General features: G+C 38.5%; 1 protein-coding gene across 1 annotated transcript in view; it reads right to left on the reverse strand.

The window, feature by feature from the left end:
* The window catches only part of csmd3b (CUB and Sushi multiple domains 3b), a 554,192-nt gene that overhangs the window by 95,631 nt on the left and 440,806 nt on the right, over positions 1–17,755 (reverse strand). Inside the window, exons 35-43 of the mRNA XM_036566609.1 lie at positions 16,592–16,716; positions 16,195–16,291; positions 13,205–13,309; positions 11,431–11,549; positions 11,194–11,263; positions 7,708–7,824; positions 5,135–5,344; positions 3,995–4,183; positions 1,946–2,123 (exon numbers count right to left, since the gene is read on the reverse strand). Coding sequence (XP_036422502.1) covers positions 1,946–2,123; positions 3,995–4,183; positions 5,135–5,344; positions 7,708–7,824; positions 11,194–11,263; positions 11,431–11,549; positions 13,205–13,309; positions 16,195–16,291; positions 16,592–16,716 — 1,210 coding nt within the window. The remainder of the gene's footprint in view (positions 1–1,945; positions 2,124–3,994; positions 4,184–5,134; positions 5,345–7,707; positions 7,825–11,193; positions 11,264–11,430; positions 11,550–13,204; positions 13,310–16,194; positions 16,292–16,591; positions 16,717–17,755) is intronic.

The following is a 17,755-nucleotide window of genomic DNA, read 5'->3' on the forward strand; positions in this document are numbered from 1 at the left end:
GATGCGTGAGACTGCATGTATGAGGTTTCAGAGAAAAACGCGTTTTAACTATGATGTAACATCTGAACATGACTGATAAGTGTAAAAATTAGGCCTGACCTGACCCGAAGCTGGAGGCGGTCTGGTTCGGGTCAGGTACCCCACGTGTGCGCTGTCTCTATATTAAGCAAGTGCAGCAGAAAACCTCTAGTGTGGAAGCGGCTGTGTTTTGTCCATGTACCGTTTGACTGGACTAATGAGCTAGCAGACATTGTTTTATCTAGGTCACCTCTAACACATGAGGCGGTCAGTAGGTGCAGCACACTGAGGAGCTGATGCGGTACACTGAGAGAACTGAGCAATGAAGAGTACAGAGTGTGTGTGGGAATATTGCACAGTGTAACTTGTTTTTTTAAACAGTATGAAGTGTTCCGAAGCTAAAACGAACAACAAAAATACAATCAAGATGACATTAAATAAATAAAACCCAACAATGCAGTCCTTAGCCTTGCTGAAGATGCATTATTTAAAGGGGTTGGTAGTGGAGAGTGTCCAGATATCATTAATAAATAAAAGGACCCTCTGGAATTACTCTCAAACAAAAGGGACCTTTGGTGCAAGAATACACGTCAGACATTAATTACTGACAGTTATGCTGGGCTTCATTCAGGACATTATTACATATCCCTCGCAACAGCACTATCAAAGTGCTGTGAAGGACAATTACTCGATTAAAGAATGACTCTTTAAACCAGCCAGCTGCATACAACTTTGAATCTGTGAGCCAAATCTAATGATGGCACCATTCTTACCTACCATTATTGCCAAAGGCAACATATACAAAAGATATACCTCTCTACATGCCAAGAGAAGAGATTTGCATTACAATAGTATTCAAAAAAGCCTGGGAATTGTATTGACTAGATCATTGTTCTGCTTTCTTTAAGCGCATCATTGTTTTTTAATTATTGCTCATTACTGTTGTCTTGCTACTGGCACAAAAATCCTTGGAATTTAGTTTTTCCTTCTTTAGTGTTATCTACAGATCTGCATGACTAAAGCAGCACACCAATGAGCTATTTTGCCATAAAGAGACAAAAATGGTAGCTATGGTAATAAGTCAGAAGTAGACCTAATTGGCGAAGCTTTTTCCTAAAGGGTAAGAGAGAGACAAAGCTCAGAGGTGAAGGGAATGCAAATGAGATGGGGAATGCAAAGATTTTAAAACTTGTTTAATTAAAGCCTCCGCACATTCTAATGCAAAACAAAATAGAGAGCAGAGCTTCATACCAGCACTTTCAGGAACACCAATTTTATAAGTGCTTTAGTTTTTTATTTTATTTTATTTTTTTTACATTTAACGCAAACTAAAGCTCTGCCCAACTGAATTCTGCAATAAAGGAATGCGAATCTCTTATTATAAAGGCAATAGTAGATAAGCGGAAGAAAATCTCAGCTATTCATATCTTTCAGAAATTTTTCAGAGAAATCTCACAGTTAAACAGTTGCAGTGCTTAATGTTTCTATTAACTAACTTGAACAAAAGTTTATACAGGTTGTGTCCTCATGTTAACCAATACAAAGCCAAAGCGTCCAACATCCTAGCTTACAGGACTGGAGATGTACTTTCAAACATGTATTTCCCCTTCTAAGACACACGAGAGAGTGGCTTAGGGGCTTTTAAAGGAGAAATGTTGGATGTGCTCTACAGAGAGTTTGCTCTTTTCAAGGAAGTTCTGCAGGTCACCAGGGACCTGCTCCTCCTCCAGGCTGGAAGTCGATTAACTCTTTTAGCCACATAATCAGTCAAATCTCTCAGCAGACTTGGCCTACTTCTCTCTAGTGTTATTAGCACAGAGACCTACTCTGACGCTGCCACTTGCTATTGATCACAGGCTGATGAATATTAATTGATTCCCTAATAAGTATGCCATTACATATTCATGAGATGCACATGAGCTCTTACCACACAGTGATATAGTCATAGATGGGCTCAGTGCTGAGGACAGTGAAGTTGATGTAGATGCCGTTCCCAGGGGGCACCCTCACACTCCACACGCAGTCCTGGAAGTTGGGGTACTCAGCTGGATGGCCGGGGGAGAAGATGGTGCCATTCATAGCTGTGATGTTTCCACCACACAGAGCTTTTAGAGGCCAGGGAAAAAAATACAGTGCTATTACTGATGCCCTTTTAAGCAATGGTTAAGTAAAAGATGTACACAATTATCCTCATAGCCAAAAATGTATTTGAACAATCGAAACATGTTTGGTGTCTAAAGTTGTGCACTCAAGCTATGAAGCTAATGTAGCTAACAAGTAATGGAATCTAAAAGCTTAAAGGGTTAGTACTTTGCAAGTTGCAAGTCCATCATAAACTTGCCTAAAGCAGTGTTGAGTCATAATTTAAAACACAAAAAAATTCATCTATGTTGAATAATAATTTGCTAAATATTTTCATGTGTTATTGTTACACCCAAGAAATGACTATAAAAGCATTCCTAAACCTTATTATTTATTAAGAATGCAAAGCACAATTATGCAAACTGTAAACGCCCCCTTGTCGCCCCATTTCTAAACACACCCCTTTCCCCCACTACCTTGCAGGCCATCTCTACGTGACAGACTAAGCAGATGAGACTGAGCCTCAATTCCCCATAGGAAAGTCTGTCCACTCGACAGACATCTTGGCAACGCCCCCTGGAAAGTTATAACTACTCAAAACTCCTATCTCTTTGAATGGGGAGAACTATGAATCTATAAAAAACTAAAAGCCACATTAATGTTTCAAAACATATTTGAAATCACGGGTAATATCTGACAAAGCAGCATAAATATTTTGCACCATTTGGTTCAAATAACGTAGGACGTGAAATGTTTTTCAGCTTATTCTGGCTACTGCACATGCGCATGTCTTCACAACAAAGGGGTGTCTTTCCCCCTTGTAGATTTACCAGCAAGACAAATGGCTGTTTTTACTGAAGGACAGGATTTTCTCTGTTAATAATCGCGATGATGAGTGCCACAAGCTCTCCTAGTCATTCTGAGTGCATGACTTTCAAACAGGAATTTCAAACAGGCTTGCTTATTTCTGACATAGTTGCCTTTAGCCATGCAACATACTTCTGTCTATTTGTAGATATAACAGTATAGACTACATTAGCTTTACAGCTCCACTGCAAAACTAATGACACAAAACCTGTTAGAGGAAAACTGTAAATTTAAACTGTTCAAACTATTGGCATCAACTGACCCTTAAATGTATACCCTAGATTGCTAGCAACTTGTCACTTTATTTCCTCTCCTTTATCTAGTCTGTTTTTAGATGTGAATCTCCTTATTGGCCTACCTTGTAACTCATTCACTTAGGTTGAAAATTCTCTGCATCGGGGTGCTACTAGAACTAAATGCTAAATAATTATAATTATTTTATTATTTTTCTATTTTCATTTCCTGTTGTGTACACACATTACACATTCCTAGCGATTTGTAGATCAATGTCTGTTAGATATAAATGCAAGGTCACTATCAACCCAGGGTATGTACAAACTCTAGTTAAAACTAATAAACTACAAATGAAAAGATCTGCTAATCTAGCACATGAGAGATTTATCTGACTTCACTTTTGAAGGAGTGGAAAATGTTGACTCATAAACCAGGGGGCATTTGCTTTTAGCATAAGGACATACGCCATCATTTACCATTAACAGATGGGTTTGTAATATCACTGAGGTAAGGATAAGAATCTAAGTCTTAGGCATGTCTCTTATGTCAGCCTATTGCCTGGCATTTCATAAACAAGGAGTAAATAATAGTACATTTTATACCAGTTTCATATGAAAAACAGCAAGTACGCAAAACTGGGGTCATTCAATTTCGAAACCCCATCAAAGCAGTGAATGAGGCAGTGACCTCTTTTTATAGCAGACCCTGACCCTCCTGAGGACAACATTAACAAGTAGACCACAGACGTTTAATCAGCACGTTAGAATGTGAAGTGGCAGCACTGAATTGTCACCTTCACAGCGTGGCACAGGGTAGTTCCAGTTGCGGCTGATGCCGTGCAGGCAGGTGAGAGAGGTCTCTCCGATGAGGGAGTAGCCCGGTAGGCACTCGAACGACACCGTCATACCAACACTGAAGTCACTGCCGATCACGATACCATTCCTAAAGGGTCGGGGGTCAGGACAACTCTGCAGCTGATAGGCTGGAAATAAAAAACAACCAACAGTCTAATAACACAGAGTGCTACCGAGTGCAGGCAGATACCAGAGCAGAATATACCAAGCAATAGTAATAAAAAGCTTGGGCTTGATGATGAGTACAGAATGCATTTCTTTACAAATGTTTTCAAGAAAACAAATTTCACAAGCACTTTCAGAAGCTTCTGTTTTATATCCAAACCAAAATAAAGCTCCCTGGACCTCTGCAGGCCCTAATAGAGGAACTTGTATCCCCTGTTATAAAGGGGCTAGGGGAAGAAAACATCAGACAAGATGATGTTTTGGTTTTTGGACTAGTTGATAGAGGCCAGAAAAAGTATTTCATCATCATCATCATCACTTTTATTTATAATGCGCCTTTCCCATGCTTTACAATCAAAGAGCATTTTCCAAAGAGTCTTTGGAAAAATCTCACCGTTGAACAATAACAGTATTTTACGTTTATGCTAATGATCTTTCACAGTTTAAAGTGAAACATGGTAGTGCAGTTTAGGAGCTTTCAGATGAAGCACTGTGGGATGTGCTGAACAGAGAGCCTGCTCTTTTCCAGAATGTGTACTATATCATGTGCACTTTCTTAAATAAATGTCACATTTGTTCAGGCTAAAGATGTGAACACTTACCATTTAAATGTTTAAATTAACAAGGCATGACAGTCAACTGATGAAAGCTATTAAAATGAAATGAAATTCCAGAAAACTCCAAATGTGTGAAGTGCATGACTTTAGAAAGATCAGCCTTATTAAGTGAGGATGTTTCTTGTGACACTTTCAATTGTTGGATTAATCTGTTTATATGTCTACTAAATGATTAATTACCACAATTAAAAATGTATTCATTTTAGGAAATTCTTGCATCCCTTCTTAAAACATACAGTATGTTCCAGTAAACTAACTGGAATCCCATCAAGGAGAATAAATAAAGCTGAGTCTCACCCTGGTAGGTGATGTGAAATCCAGGCTTGTTCTGTGAGTAGTCGCTGTGAAAAAAGAAGCTTGTCTCATGAGTGGTGCTGAACAGCGGCTCCGGCACCTGTGGCCCACTGAACCTGTCAATCACAGTACTGGTTTCTGCCGGACCACTCCGGATCTCCAGATAGTCATGGATGGCCTCGGTAGAGAAGTTCAGAAACTGCAAGTGGATCCCTGATGAAACAAACATAATTAAATATAACAGTATACACTTATTACAGCCTCATGACTGCTTCACCACAGCTTCTCTGAGGTTGATAATTTTTGTAATTACTGTAAGTCTGTCATTAAATTCTCTCAGTAAAGAACAGAGTGCTTTAATTCTGACACAGTACATACATATATGCAAGCAGAAGCATAACAAATGTGTAGCATCATAAGCAAATTTGGAAAAACTGAAATATTTAAAATGTTCATTATTTTGTCAAATGTTTTTAAATGTTCTGTTGTGGCAACAGCCGTTCTTATTCACAGTGCGTTCTGTTGCAGTAAATTCCCCCCATCTGCTACCTGTCACTAGACTTTTGTTTCCAAATGCACTTTATCCCTGCTTTGTTTATTCGTAAAAAAGACATTTCAGGTAAACTCTACATACAACTAAACAATTCTGTCAGTGCCTAACATATCACATTTGAGTGCCACATTCATTATTTCACATTGATGTAAAAGGAGCCATATTAGATAAACTTACAGATTCTGAATGGTGGTGATCAAAACCAGAACCAGAAGAGTTTATGCCTCTTAAAGCTTCCTTACAGAAAATGATTACATGCAATGGTCACAAATACACTGTCTGATGCCTGAGACACTGTTTTATGATAGTTTTGAATTTGAATTTTGAGTTTGAGGCCCAAAATGTATATTTTTAAATACTTTCATGGTGGAGAGGTACATGCAGGGTGTTCTAAACACATTAAAACATGGTTCTTCAAGGGCTCTTTATGCTAGGGTTATGCTTATTCAAGAGTTCTTGGTGCTATATACTACGCTTTTCAAAAAGGTTCTATATAGAACAATATGCAACACATTCTCCTTCAATCAGAAGAACCATTTAACCACGCAAAGAACCATTTAAGCATGAAATGGTTCAATATAGGGCTGGGCGACATGGCCAAAAATGTTATCACGATAAAAGTTTTCGTATGAGTCGATACTGATAATTAACACGATCAAATTGTTATTTCTTTATAGTTTAAAGGCTGAATTTTGCTCCCAAGTAAAGGTGAATAACCCTTTAATTCTGGTTTTAAACCATTCATTATGATCAGAACATGACAAAAACTTGCCAAACAGAGGAACATTTCACAAGCTGTTTTGGAGTGGCCAAGTCAAAGTCCTGACTTGAATCTCACTGAGATGCTGTGGCAAGACCTTAAACGGGCAGTTCATGCTCGAAAACCCTCCAATGTAGCCAAAATAAAACAATTCTGCAAAGAAGAATGGGCCAAAATTTCTCCACTGCAATGTAAAAGACTCATCGCCAGTTATTGCAAATGTTTAATTTTAGTTGGTCCAGCCATGGACAGCAGGAACTACTGCAATCAGGTTAGGTTTGGGGCAATTACTTTTTCACATATGTGATATAGGTTTTGAATATCTTTATCTTCAGTACACAGAATGATAATTTAAAAGCTGCATTTTGTGTTTACTCGTGTTGTCTCCATCTTAAATTAAAATTAGTTGGATGATCTGAAACAAATTAGCAAACGTAAAAGAAATCGTGTGAAGGGCACAGCATTGTGTATATACATACATACATACATACATACATATACATATATAGGTATGTATTTTTACAGCCGCCAAAGCATACTGAAAAACTCGGAGGTGTGCCCTCTTGTGGCAACAGCTCGTTGCTTTTCTTACAGTAAAAAATGCCACCAGGGCTGTTGCTAGAATGTGGAAGTGTGAGAATGCTCTATTATATCAAACATTTATCAAACATTTCTATTTCTATTAAGAATAGTTATATTGTGATAACTATTGTCATCGTTTTATTGCCCAGCCCTATTTCTATATAAAACTTATGGTATCGCCTTTACTAAAGAACTCTTGAAGAACCATTTTTTTTAAGCGTGTACGGCAAAACAAGTCCCAAAGAAAACTTAATTTTGTCAGACCAGTATTTTACCATTATCAGCATTACACATAAAAAACTAGTTCACAGGTTGTAGATTCACTGATTTGGATAGAAAATAAAATGGCTATATTTGTGTTGTAGGCATTATGACCCCTGGTTCCTTTCACCAACACTGCAGGGAAAATTAGAAAAATCACTACAATCCACTCTGAATGACTTTGGTTACATTTTATTTAATTATGCAGAATCTTTTTCAAAATTCACAGAATTACCCTTTAATGACAAGTGTCATAACTCATACGTAAGTGTCTGCTTACTTCTTTTCATTTTGACTGTACATACTTTATACTGCACACACTACAACTCTGAAACATTTGGACTTCCCTTTGAGCATCAAAAAAGTTTATCTCATGTTAAAACGACCAACTCTATTTCCATACAGGTGAAACAGACATACCAAAGCCAATAGGTAAGGTGACAGTCCAGGTGCAGTCGAGACCACTGGGGTAGTTACCAGGGTAGCCAGGGCTCAGAATCACTCCACTCACTTCAGTCATTGATCCCCCACACTGAGCTGTAGAGACAAACAGGCACAAACAGGTTAATTAAATTGACAGCACTGATCTATGTAAAGCTGTAACATAACGGCAGTCCTATTTATATTTTTAGAAAATAATGAAAAGGTGTTCTGTCATCATGTGGGAGTTCTTGCACTTTCTTGTTAATGGTTATGTTCTTTGTCTTTGCTGTTATTCATGAAAGATTGTTTTATCCCCCAGCATGAGTCACAAAAGAAAAAACAGAGACAAACAACTCTTGTTGATTTCAATCAGCAGATCAATCCTAGCAACTCTTTTCATTAAGTTAGAACCATCCTTTACTGGGTTCTGAGGTCATGTACTGTATGTAGCACAATAGTAAAGCTAACGGCTAATTGAGGATGATTCACAAAGCGCTGGCCTCACACTTCTGAATCAGGTTGTTAGATAACAGCCCTTCAAAGAAAGCTGGCAGGCCTCTGACAAACAAACTACAGCTCATCTATCACAGTAACAGATCAGCCTGCTCCAGTTGTGACATTAGCATAGCTGTCCTTTCTTTCGTACCTTGCTTATTCTGAAGTAAGCCTAATGCTAAATCCTGCAATGAAAACAGCAGCACCTTAAAGCAGGGCAGAGGAGTGTTAAATAGGAACAAAAAGTATGACTACGCACTGAGACTTGATTGAATTCTGATCTGAATGACTTTTTTCCCCCTTTTTTTTTGCTGCTCGGCACCTAGGATCCAAAAACTACTGGCATGGTCTCCTTTGTGACAATGAAGGATTTGCCCAATAGGAAAGCAGTGAAATGTTTAAGGGATGATTAAATGGCGTTTCCTACCGAAATAAAGGGCCCATCAGAGCTGAAAAGTTCCAGCTGAAAGGACTAACCGTAGCAGAGGATGAGTTACAGGGTGTTAGCGCGCATCTCAGTAATGAAAGCACACCTTCAAAGTAACAAAAACGAGAGGGAATCGGACAGGACAAAGGACAAAACGCAATCAAACATGCGCCTGGGGAACAGGGACGATAAACAAGATGCCCTTGATCAGTGGCAAACTTTTCAGAAGCATTCATTGGGCCCAGAACAGAGAGAGGTGGTCTCAAGGGAAGACCCTGCTATCCAGAAAGCTTTGCTACTGCGGCAGGCTGAGAGCTAAAACTCTGGCACAATGAAAGAGAACTGCCATTTAGGGTCCCGCGTGAGTGAAATCAGAGCACTCACAGCAGACAAACACGCAAGTACACCTACACACGTGGCCATCCTTGTTGTTTTCCTGTGTTTTGGGCTGTAATCCTGCACCCAAAGCATGAAGACTGGCAAAAGCCCAGTGAATGGAGCGAAAACGGCCATATCCCACTTACACCAGGGGAGCCCCTTGGCATCCCTTCCCTCCACAAATCCATTAAAGTGAATATCGGTCTCATTATTTTTGTTTACCACTCAGTTCACACGTTAACGCTCCAGTCTATCAGGCGTGGCAGGCGAATCAGTGAGTAAAACTGTCATGATTCTAGCCCAACTCCCCTGCACCTTCAAGCTGATGCAGCTGTCACTGATCATTTATTCATTCTTGGCTCACTCTCCATAAATGTTTACACCTATCTCTAAAGAAATCGCTCCTTCTCTTACACCATCTGCTCATCATACAGACAAAATTTTCTGCAGACGGATTATCATTTCCATACTTTAAACTAATTCTGATATGTAATTAAACTCTCTGGGCCATTTGGAAACCTAGGCTGGGGCAAGGGCTGGGCAATGTGACAGTATTTATCGTTATTGTGATAAATTACATCACAACATGGCACACAATGCTTTTCTGAGCACACCTCGAAACTGCATGTCTAACTATGTAGAGAGCTTAATCAGTCTTGTTTACTGATACAAATCATTGTATCCATGGTTTTTTGATAATAGTTTTTTAAATGACATTACTTTGTCTTTTTCAACAGTCAAACAAAATATATATGGTGATAAATCATGCATCATGAAAAAATCTTAAAGCATCCTGACATTATACTGTTGTAACATTGCCAATAGTCTCCATTATGATTTAAACCTGAATGAAAAAAGATGAAGATGAGAGGATAACCTATCACATGGAGCACTCTGTCAGTCTAATATATCCAACTGTAACATTAACCTCGTTTGTGTCACTGAAACCCATTCCATGTAAACTAGCCAGCCATTTAGAAAAATATGCTTTTAGTTTTTTTGTACTTTTTCATTTATTCATATTCACTCGAGCTCAGAGACGCGCTGCCCCTTATCTAAGCTGAACAGAAAGCACTCAGAAATGAGTGTTAAAAAAGTCATATAGTGGGTTCTGGGAGTGTTTTCATTAAAGATATGAGTTAGCAGCTGGGCGGTTAATTATTGAGCCGGGCATTTCAGGATTTTCAGCTTGGCTGGGGCTCAAGCAGTTGGCCTGAGAAAGACAAATGAAGCAAATCTCCGAGACATGAAGCTTTCAGTAGGGGCTCCCTTTTAAAAAGTGCCCCAGGAATAAACAGCAGACCATCCATCAATGTGCTCTTTGGTGGCTCACTCAGAAGCATTCTACATTTTAGGGCGAGACTCAAGTAAAATCTGCAGGAATAATGGATGGCTAAAACAAATCAAACCTAAAGCTAGACTGAAACTACTTCCCATGACATGCCTCAATCAATCACTGCTGAAAAAGAACGATCAGTTTCCTTAAAGGGCCCAAATATTCCTTACTTTCATGAAATTAGTTTAATGTAGTGTGCAAAATCAAGTTTCAAAAAGTAACATACACTCATAAGTCTATACAGTCCATATATGTAAACTAAGCCATAATAACAGCCTGTTTTCAATAAATTGTTCTTGTGATGTCAAGAAAACCAACATATGATTTACTGGGGTTCATTTATTATTACAGAGATGAGTGCTAACACTCTATAACTCATCCTCTGCAACAGGTATACCTTTCAGTTGGACCTTTCCAGCTGTGATAAGTGCTTTACATTGGTAAGAAATATAATTTAATCATCCCTTAAATATTTACTAGGAAGTTATAAATAGTATTTAAGCCTGGCCTGCTTTTTCAATGAGGCATATAATAATGCAGCCAATCAGAACAAAGCCTATTTACATACATCTGTCTAGAAGGCACAGTAACAAAAACAGCCTGTTTAATTCTAAGGGACAAAGAAAGTTTGGAAATTGGTCATGTAAAAATAATTTAGGACCATTTTTGGTACTTAAAACCACACAAATGTCATCAATGGAACAGTGAAAAAATAAAAGACTAGTCTAGTCTTGGAAAATAACAATGATCTCAGGGATGGTTCTACCAATGAAAATAATTTAAGACTTGGCTTAGTCTGTGTATGAAAGTTTGCCCACAGTGCTTCCAGTACATGTAATGGTCTTACCAAGACAGAGTGGCACAGGGTAATTCCATCTCCTCACTGGCCCTGGCATACACGTGATGTGGGCATTTCCCTGGACAATGTAAATCCACTTTCATTTAGTCAAATTTAGTACATAATGTACTACAAATTGACAGTTTATTAGGTGAAAACACTGTATAATATTAAAACAGCAATACCATTGCAATGCCATGAACTTGGAATCATGCCTTTAGCTCTACTTTTAGGACAAAGTCTTACCTGTAAAGAATATCCTTGTTCACACTGAAACATAACTACATCCCCCACCATGTAACGGTCTCCCACTTTAATCCCATAGGTAGGGGTCTGAGGCTCTGGACAGGAATCAAGGCCGATTGCTGTGGACACAGGAAACATAGTCACTTGATTTGAAACTGAAATCACAGAACAGCAGAACAAGTAGTGATAGCAGAGGAGTGGACCCGAGGCATCAAAACTTTATCAAAATTATGTTTGTTATACTTTTACGGTTATATTTTGCCTATTTTATTTCTGAGGACACGCAAGAAAAGAATAAGAATCTAACTTTACCTACATCAGCTAGAAACAAGCAAAGATCAAATGAGCATCAATAAGCCTTCGCTCAACACTTAAATTACAGTGATACTTACTTACAAAGTTTCTTTTGTATGGTTACGTTCAACAGTACCTTGGAAATTGTACTTTTACATTGACTTTTTATTTGCACTACTCGTTTATACTGTTTGTCTGTCACGGTTATTTGCCTACCTAAGGACTTTTGCAATCATTTAATAATCATTAAATAGGTTATCGTTACTATAATTTTTGGTGTTCACTGTTGAAATGGCATCATATCTGCTAAAGAATGTATGCTGACTGGTTAAGAACTTGCCTGTACTTACTTAGGACTTGAATTGAGACTTGGTTGTTAAGACTTGAGACTTACTTGTTACTTAGTAAAATAGTGGTCAGTCTGAAAAATTACATTTTCTTTCAGGACTATTTTGCCTGCAAGTACTTTTCTGCTATGACTGAAATAAAAAGGAAGGCCACAACCTTATCTTAAAACTATCGTGAAACAATGTCTCTGACATCAGGCAACATATTCGTAAACACTTCTAGTAATACATTTATGTCAGAGAGCATTAAACTCTTTAATCGTCTGGTTCCTATCACAACCACTGTGAACAATTCTGACGCGGTAATTTCTCTAGAATGAAGCATTTCATTCCATACATCAAACCACTCTGAATGACTTTGTTTACTTTGTGGTTTGGAATTTAAGTGTAGAATTAACATTGTTATTATCATTGTTATTCACTTTTATCTGCTTTAAGGATATGAGGAACTCGTCCAAAATTGACCAGTGGTGCTCGTAATAAGATCAGATAATTATTTTGCAGACACAAATGTGGAGGCCTGGCAGATTTTTCTGTAGAGCAGGTGTAGCTTTCCCAGCACCTGCAGCCAGACAGATTATTTGGCCAAAATACGGGGTAAAATGATGGGACTTGGCTTGTGCCACTTTTCCGCAATGCATTTCATCACTGGTCACAAAATGTAGGCTAAGGCACTGAAACTACATGTTATTTTGTGATAAAAACATCTTTAAATGTTCTACTAATGGGAATCTCTGGGAGAATAGTTGTCCATGCCATGTCAAATCACCTGAATATAGAGGAAGCTGGAGCATTTTAAGAAAAATAAGAGATCTAGAAAGAACTGTAAATATGTCCATTAAAATATGTTTGCATGCATAAGTGCGACAGGGCAGCAGGGATTTGCTATCAAATGACTGGCGTGACAATCTCACACTTGTGCACTGATGCGTGACGGTGTGGGGAAGTTGCAGCCCATGTGCTTTGCATAGTTAAGAAGAGCAAGTTCTATTTTTTGTTTCTTGATATAAATTCTGTGACGGTAGTCATACATCATGCGTTGAACTCGCAGGCTAGTCTCCACTGCAGTCTCACGCTTTAATGAGGGATGAATGGAGGGATGTGAACGGTATGAAGCTGCCCTCGGCTCGTACCTGTGTACTCCAGATGGAAGCCTGCTGCCGACACACTGATGTCTGATACAAAGTTCAGGTAAAGGTTGTTGGATGTGCTGTTTAGTAGCTGAGGAATGGTGGTCCCTGGAAAAGACGAGATAGCAACATACTTCAGTTTCTGTAGTCAGCTTTCTTGACAAATTAAAGCTTAGCAAACAATGAAATTTGTTTTTCAGTTTTGAACTCGTAGCTGTTGAAATATCAGACACAAATCACACAAAAGCAAGCGCACGTCTGTGGTGCTCAATCCAACACTGACCAAGCAGCTGAGGTGACTGAAGTACTATTAGACGTGATGAGTTGTACATGGGAAAGAGTGCTCATGTACTTAAAATTGTCTATTAGTTCCATCTAAATTCAAGCCAATAATTTTCATGTTCCTATGTCTGTGAAGATTATTTATCTTCCATAAAATTAAAGAAAGAAATAACCCCAGGTTCTATCAATCTTGTGCAGACTAACACGCTGGAAAACAGTCCCTCATACCCTCCTTTTTTGCAGTTTCTTTTATGTATGAGTGCACATGAAGTGCACAGCACCAAATATTAAAATCTAGAGGATGTTCAAAAGGAGTCGTCAGGGAAGCGACACATTTTTGGTGACATGACTGTGGAAACAACAAAATATATACAGTGACAATGTAATTAATACAAAGATCAGCTACAAACATTATAGATATTCTTATACATTACTTTAACATAAAGTATTGTGCAAAAGCCAGAGACCACCTTTCGTTTATTTAATTTCCAGACTAAATTACCATTAAGTCTACCATTTTTCAGTGTATAGAAAAAAACAGAAAACATACACTTAATATCTGAACATAACAGCTATTTTTTTCAGTATTTAATATGTCCACCTTTTGTCTTTATAACATCTTCCATTCTTTTCAGGAGACTTGCTTTCAGTTTCTCCAAAAAAGAAATAAAAATGAAAGGGATGTTTGTCTCTTTCTTCCAAAGTTCAGTCCTAGAAGTTGGTTTCATTTTCTGCTTCTCACAATCCAAGTGATCCCAAATACATTCAGTGATGCTGAGGTCTGGGGTGGCCAGTCATTTGTTCTAAGAACACCAGCAGCTCTGTTATCTTAAAAGTCTAGATATTCAAAGTCATTTTTTTGCTGTAGAATGTATTTTTTCAAGAAGTCACGTTTTTTCCAGAGGTATCTGATTGATGTATTATTAAATGTGTTTGTTCGTATCAGCCTTCATTATGCCTTCAATCAAAAACAAATCACCAACTCCAATGTTATTATACATCCCCAGAACTGCACTGATCATCCACTACACTTGACTACTGGCTCTAGACATGCTTTGAAGAGTCTTTCATTGCTTCAGTGATGTACATACTGTCTTCTTTTATTTCTAAAGATCTCAAATTTAGACTCATCAGTTCATAAAACCTTACTTCACATCTCAGAAATTCAGTTTCAGTGCTCTAATGCAATTTATCTTCTTATCTCCCTACCTATATCTTAAAGAGGAAAGCTTTAAGTACTGTTTTTCTGATGTTTGTTATGAATTCCATTTTCTCTACATCTATATTTCTATATCTCTAGATTTGCAAGTATATCTATAAAGTCTTTTTGAACTCCAGTTTTGGTAACTTCTGTTTTTGACTTTAACTTTTCTCTTCCTTATGCAAGTGAATTATCGTTTGTCTGATCTCAGAAACATTTTCTTTAGCCATTTTAGATGCACGAGCAAGAAATCAGTAAGGCAGCTGAGGTGTGTCTGGGAAGTTGTATGTGTGAATGTTAGTGTCTGTTTTTGGGGATTCTTTTTCATTATTTAGACTTTTATAATTTATTATACTAAATGCCAATGAACGAGGCTTTTATTTAATATACTGTTAAATATATGTTTCCTGATTTTTTCTTGACATTGAAAAATTAATAACTTTACAGTTTATGGTCATTTTGACTGGTAAGAGGATAATTGAAAGGGTAGTTTCTGACTTTTGCAGAGTTTTGTATGACTGAAAAACTTCCTGTCCAAATACTACTTTCCAAGAACATTACAGTGCTGCCAAAAGAAAAAAAATTCAGAATTACAATCACACAAATTCATTCAAGGACAAAACTGTTCCGCTCAAGGTAGAGTATCTACTATGACCTATCTTAAGAGAGCTAGTTCATCTGTGAGCACTTCACTTAAAGAAGTCCGTCCCTCAGTAGCCAACATGCTTCCTCCCACTGAAACACTTATCTGCTGAGATCGCCCTCTGTGCTTTACTACCTCTGCTCTGTCCACTTGTCCATTACTGCCCATTGTTCTAACCCTGCACAGTCTTAAGCCGGTGGGAATCATGGCTTGTCCAGGAAGCGGTAGAGAAGTGGTGGCCAGCACTGCCCCTCTCAGCCAGATAAAGGTGCAGATCCCAATAGGCCCAGCTAATCACTGGACCTGCTTCTGCTGTACTTAGAAGGCCATTGACCGGGTCAGGGCACACTTACAGTCTGCCATGCTTGTGGCATCGATGTTCTCCTGCTGCCTGCTTTGTGTGTGAACTAAAGGTTCACAGGGCAATGGGCCACGCTGCTTGATAGTAGCTCCACCAGACAGGGGAATTCATTTGCCAGCCAAGCACAACATGATGTGCTTTCTTGGGCCTCGGCTGGCTGTAAAAAGTTGAGCGTCTGAAAGGTTGAGCGTCTGAAAATGAGATCAAGTCTGGGGAGGATCCTCTCAACGTTGTCATTTGTAATGACTTATTTTGTGACAACAAAGAAAGAAGGTTGACCTTCTCTCAAATTCCAGAAACACTTTGGCTGTTTTTTGTTACCCTAGCACAAAACAACACTTAATTTTCTGAGAATTGAGCCAGAAAGCCATTAATGTACTGTGGAAGTCAACGGCTCACTTGAAAGTGCTGTAACAGTGGCAAAAATGACAAACACTCAAGTTAGCCGGTACTTGATCCTACTTTGACCTCTGCAAAATTGAGTTCTGCTTTAAAGCTTGTCTTACCTGAATAGCTACCCAGTCTGGGGGCATTGTTGTCAGCTCCATCATAGAAATCCAGAGAATCCCAATTGTGTTCAGTGGCGAAACTCACAACTTGGATCTAGGAAAAGAAAAAAAAAAGGAAGTGAATGCCGGCAACTAGCACACAACACAGACAAGGCCCTGAGAATTACAAACATGACACGTCACCTTTCCATAATTCAACAAACAAAATTATAAAACCAAATGAAAAGATTGAGCAAAAATGGGTTCTCTTCATTTGTAAATTAAACATTTGCTCCATACATAATTAATCAGATATTAGAAATTCTCTTTATTGAAGTTTTCGCTTTTTACACTGCCGATACTCGTACTATCCAACATTTAATTTGAGGGACTTCAAACAAGCTTCTTTACTCACTTGAATTCCAGCTCCCTCGGGCACCGAGACCTTCCACACACAATTGAGATTGTTGTCATAAGGTTCAGGGTAACCTGGGGACAGGATGGTCCCTTTGCGAGCCGTCAGAACCCCTCCGCAAGGCACTGCCAAGGCAAACCCGCAGAGACGTGGTCAGAGCATGTATTAATCCCACATGAGGCCTGAACGCAAATCACACAAGCATAGGCCTGGATTCCAGCAGCCTCCTTCCAGACACATGCTATTTTTTGACTACTAATTGGAACAAACCTTATCAGAGTGAGTGAGAAATTACTGCACCTCATCTTACCCAGTGATGCGCACTCTTAAAGTATCATATTAACAGTACAGTGGGACTATATCGGGGTTCAGGAACCTTCACAGAACAGGTTTAAAATCATTTGATGGAAGCACAATTCACAGTACAGCAGTATGCTCATGTAAAGTAAATGCCCAAAGAAACAGAAAAACAGTAAAAAATATTTTATAAATTTTATTCACTTAAAAATGGTAAAGTAAATTTTATTTAACCTAAAACAAACAGTTCTAGCCTGCAGGCAACCTTCTACCGCTTCAAGTCTGATGCAATGTTATTCCATTTCTGAAACAGACATTTCCATTTCAAACGCCCGATATGTAAAAGAATACAGTGTTTAGAGAGCTTTGTTGAGAGAAGCAGACATATCCTGTCCAAAATGTTCATCTTGATCTTCTTTTTTATTCACGTAGCACATTTCTATGATTTTTCTTTGGCACATTTAAACAAGTACAATAAAAAATTTAAATACCAGAGACTGAGTGACATATACTGTTCTACCAGTAGAAAAGCTAGGTTAAGCAATTTTCTCCTGTGTGTTGAAGGACTGCCAACTATTTTCTTGTGTGCCTCTAGAAGCTGGAGAGAGGATCTGTCAATAACAAAAGCGTGGGCTGCTATCTAACGTTGCCAGGACAGATCTTTCTTTTTTTTATCCGCAGCTCAGGTATGATGCTATCTGTCAAGGACAAGGGGATAATCTAGAGGTCAAAGTCAATCACTTTGTTCAAACAGCTAAGAGCAGGTAGGAACACTGATAGATGTCATAGAGAGAGAGAGAGAGTGAGAGAGAGAGAGAGAGAGAGAGAGAGAGAAAGTGAGAGAGAGAGTGAGAGAGAGAGAGAGAG

This window comes from Colossoma macropomum, unplaced genomic scaffold (assembly GCF_904425465.1).
Source record: "Colossoma macropomum unplaced genomic scaffold, Colossoma_macropomum, whole genome shotgun sequence".
In the NCBI taxonomy this organism is placed as follows: domain Eukaryota; kingdom Metazoa; phylum Chordata; class Actinopteri; order Characiformes; family Serrasalmidae; genus Colossoma; species Colossoma macropomum.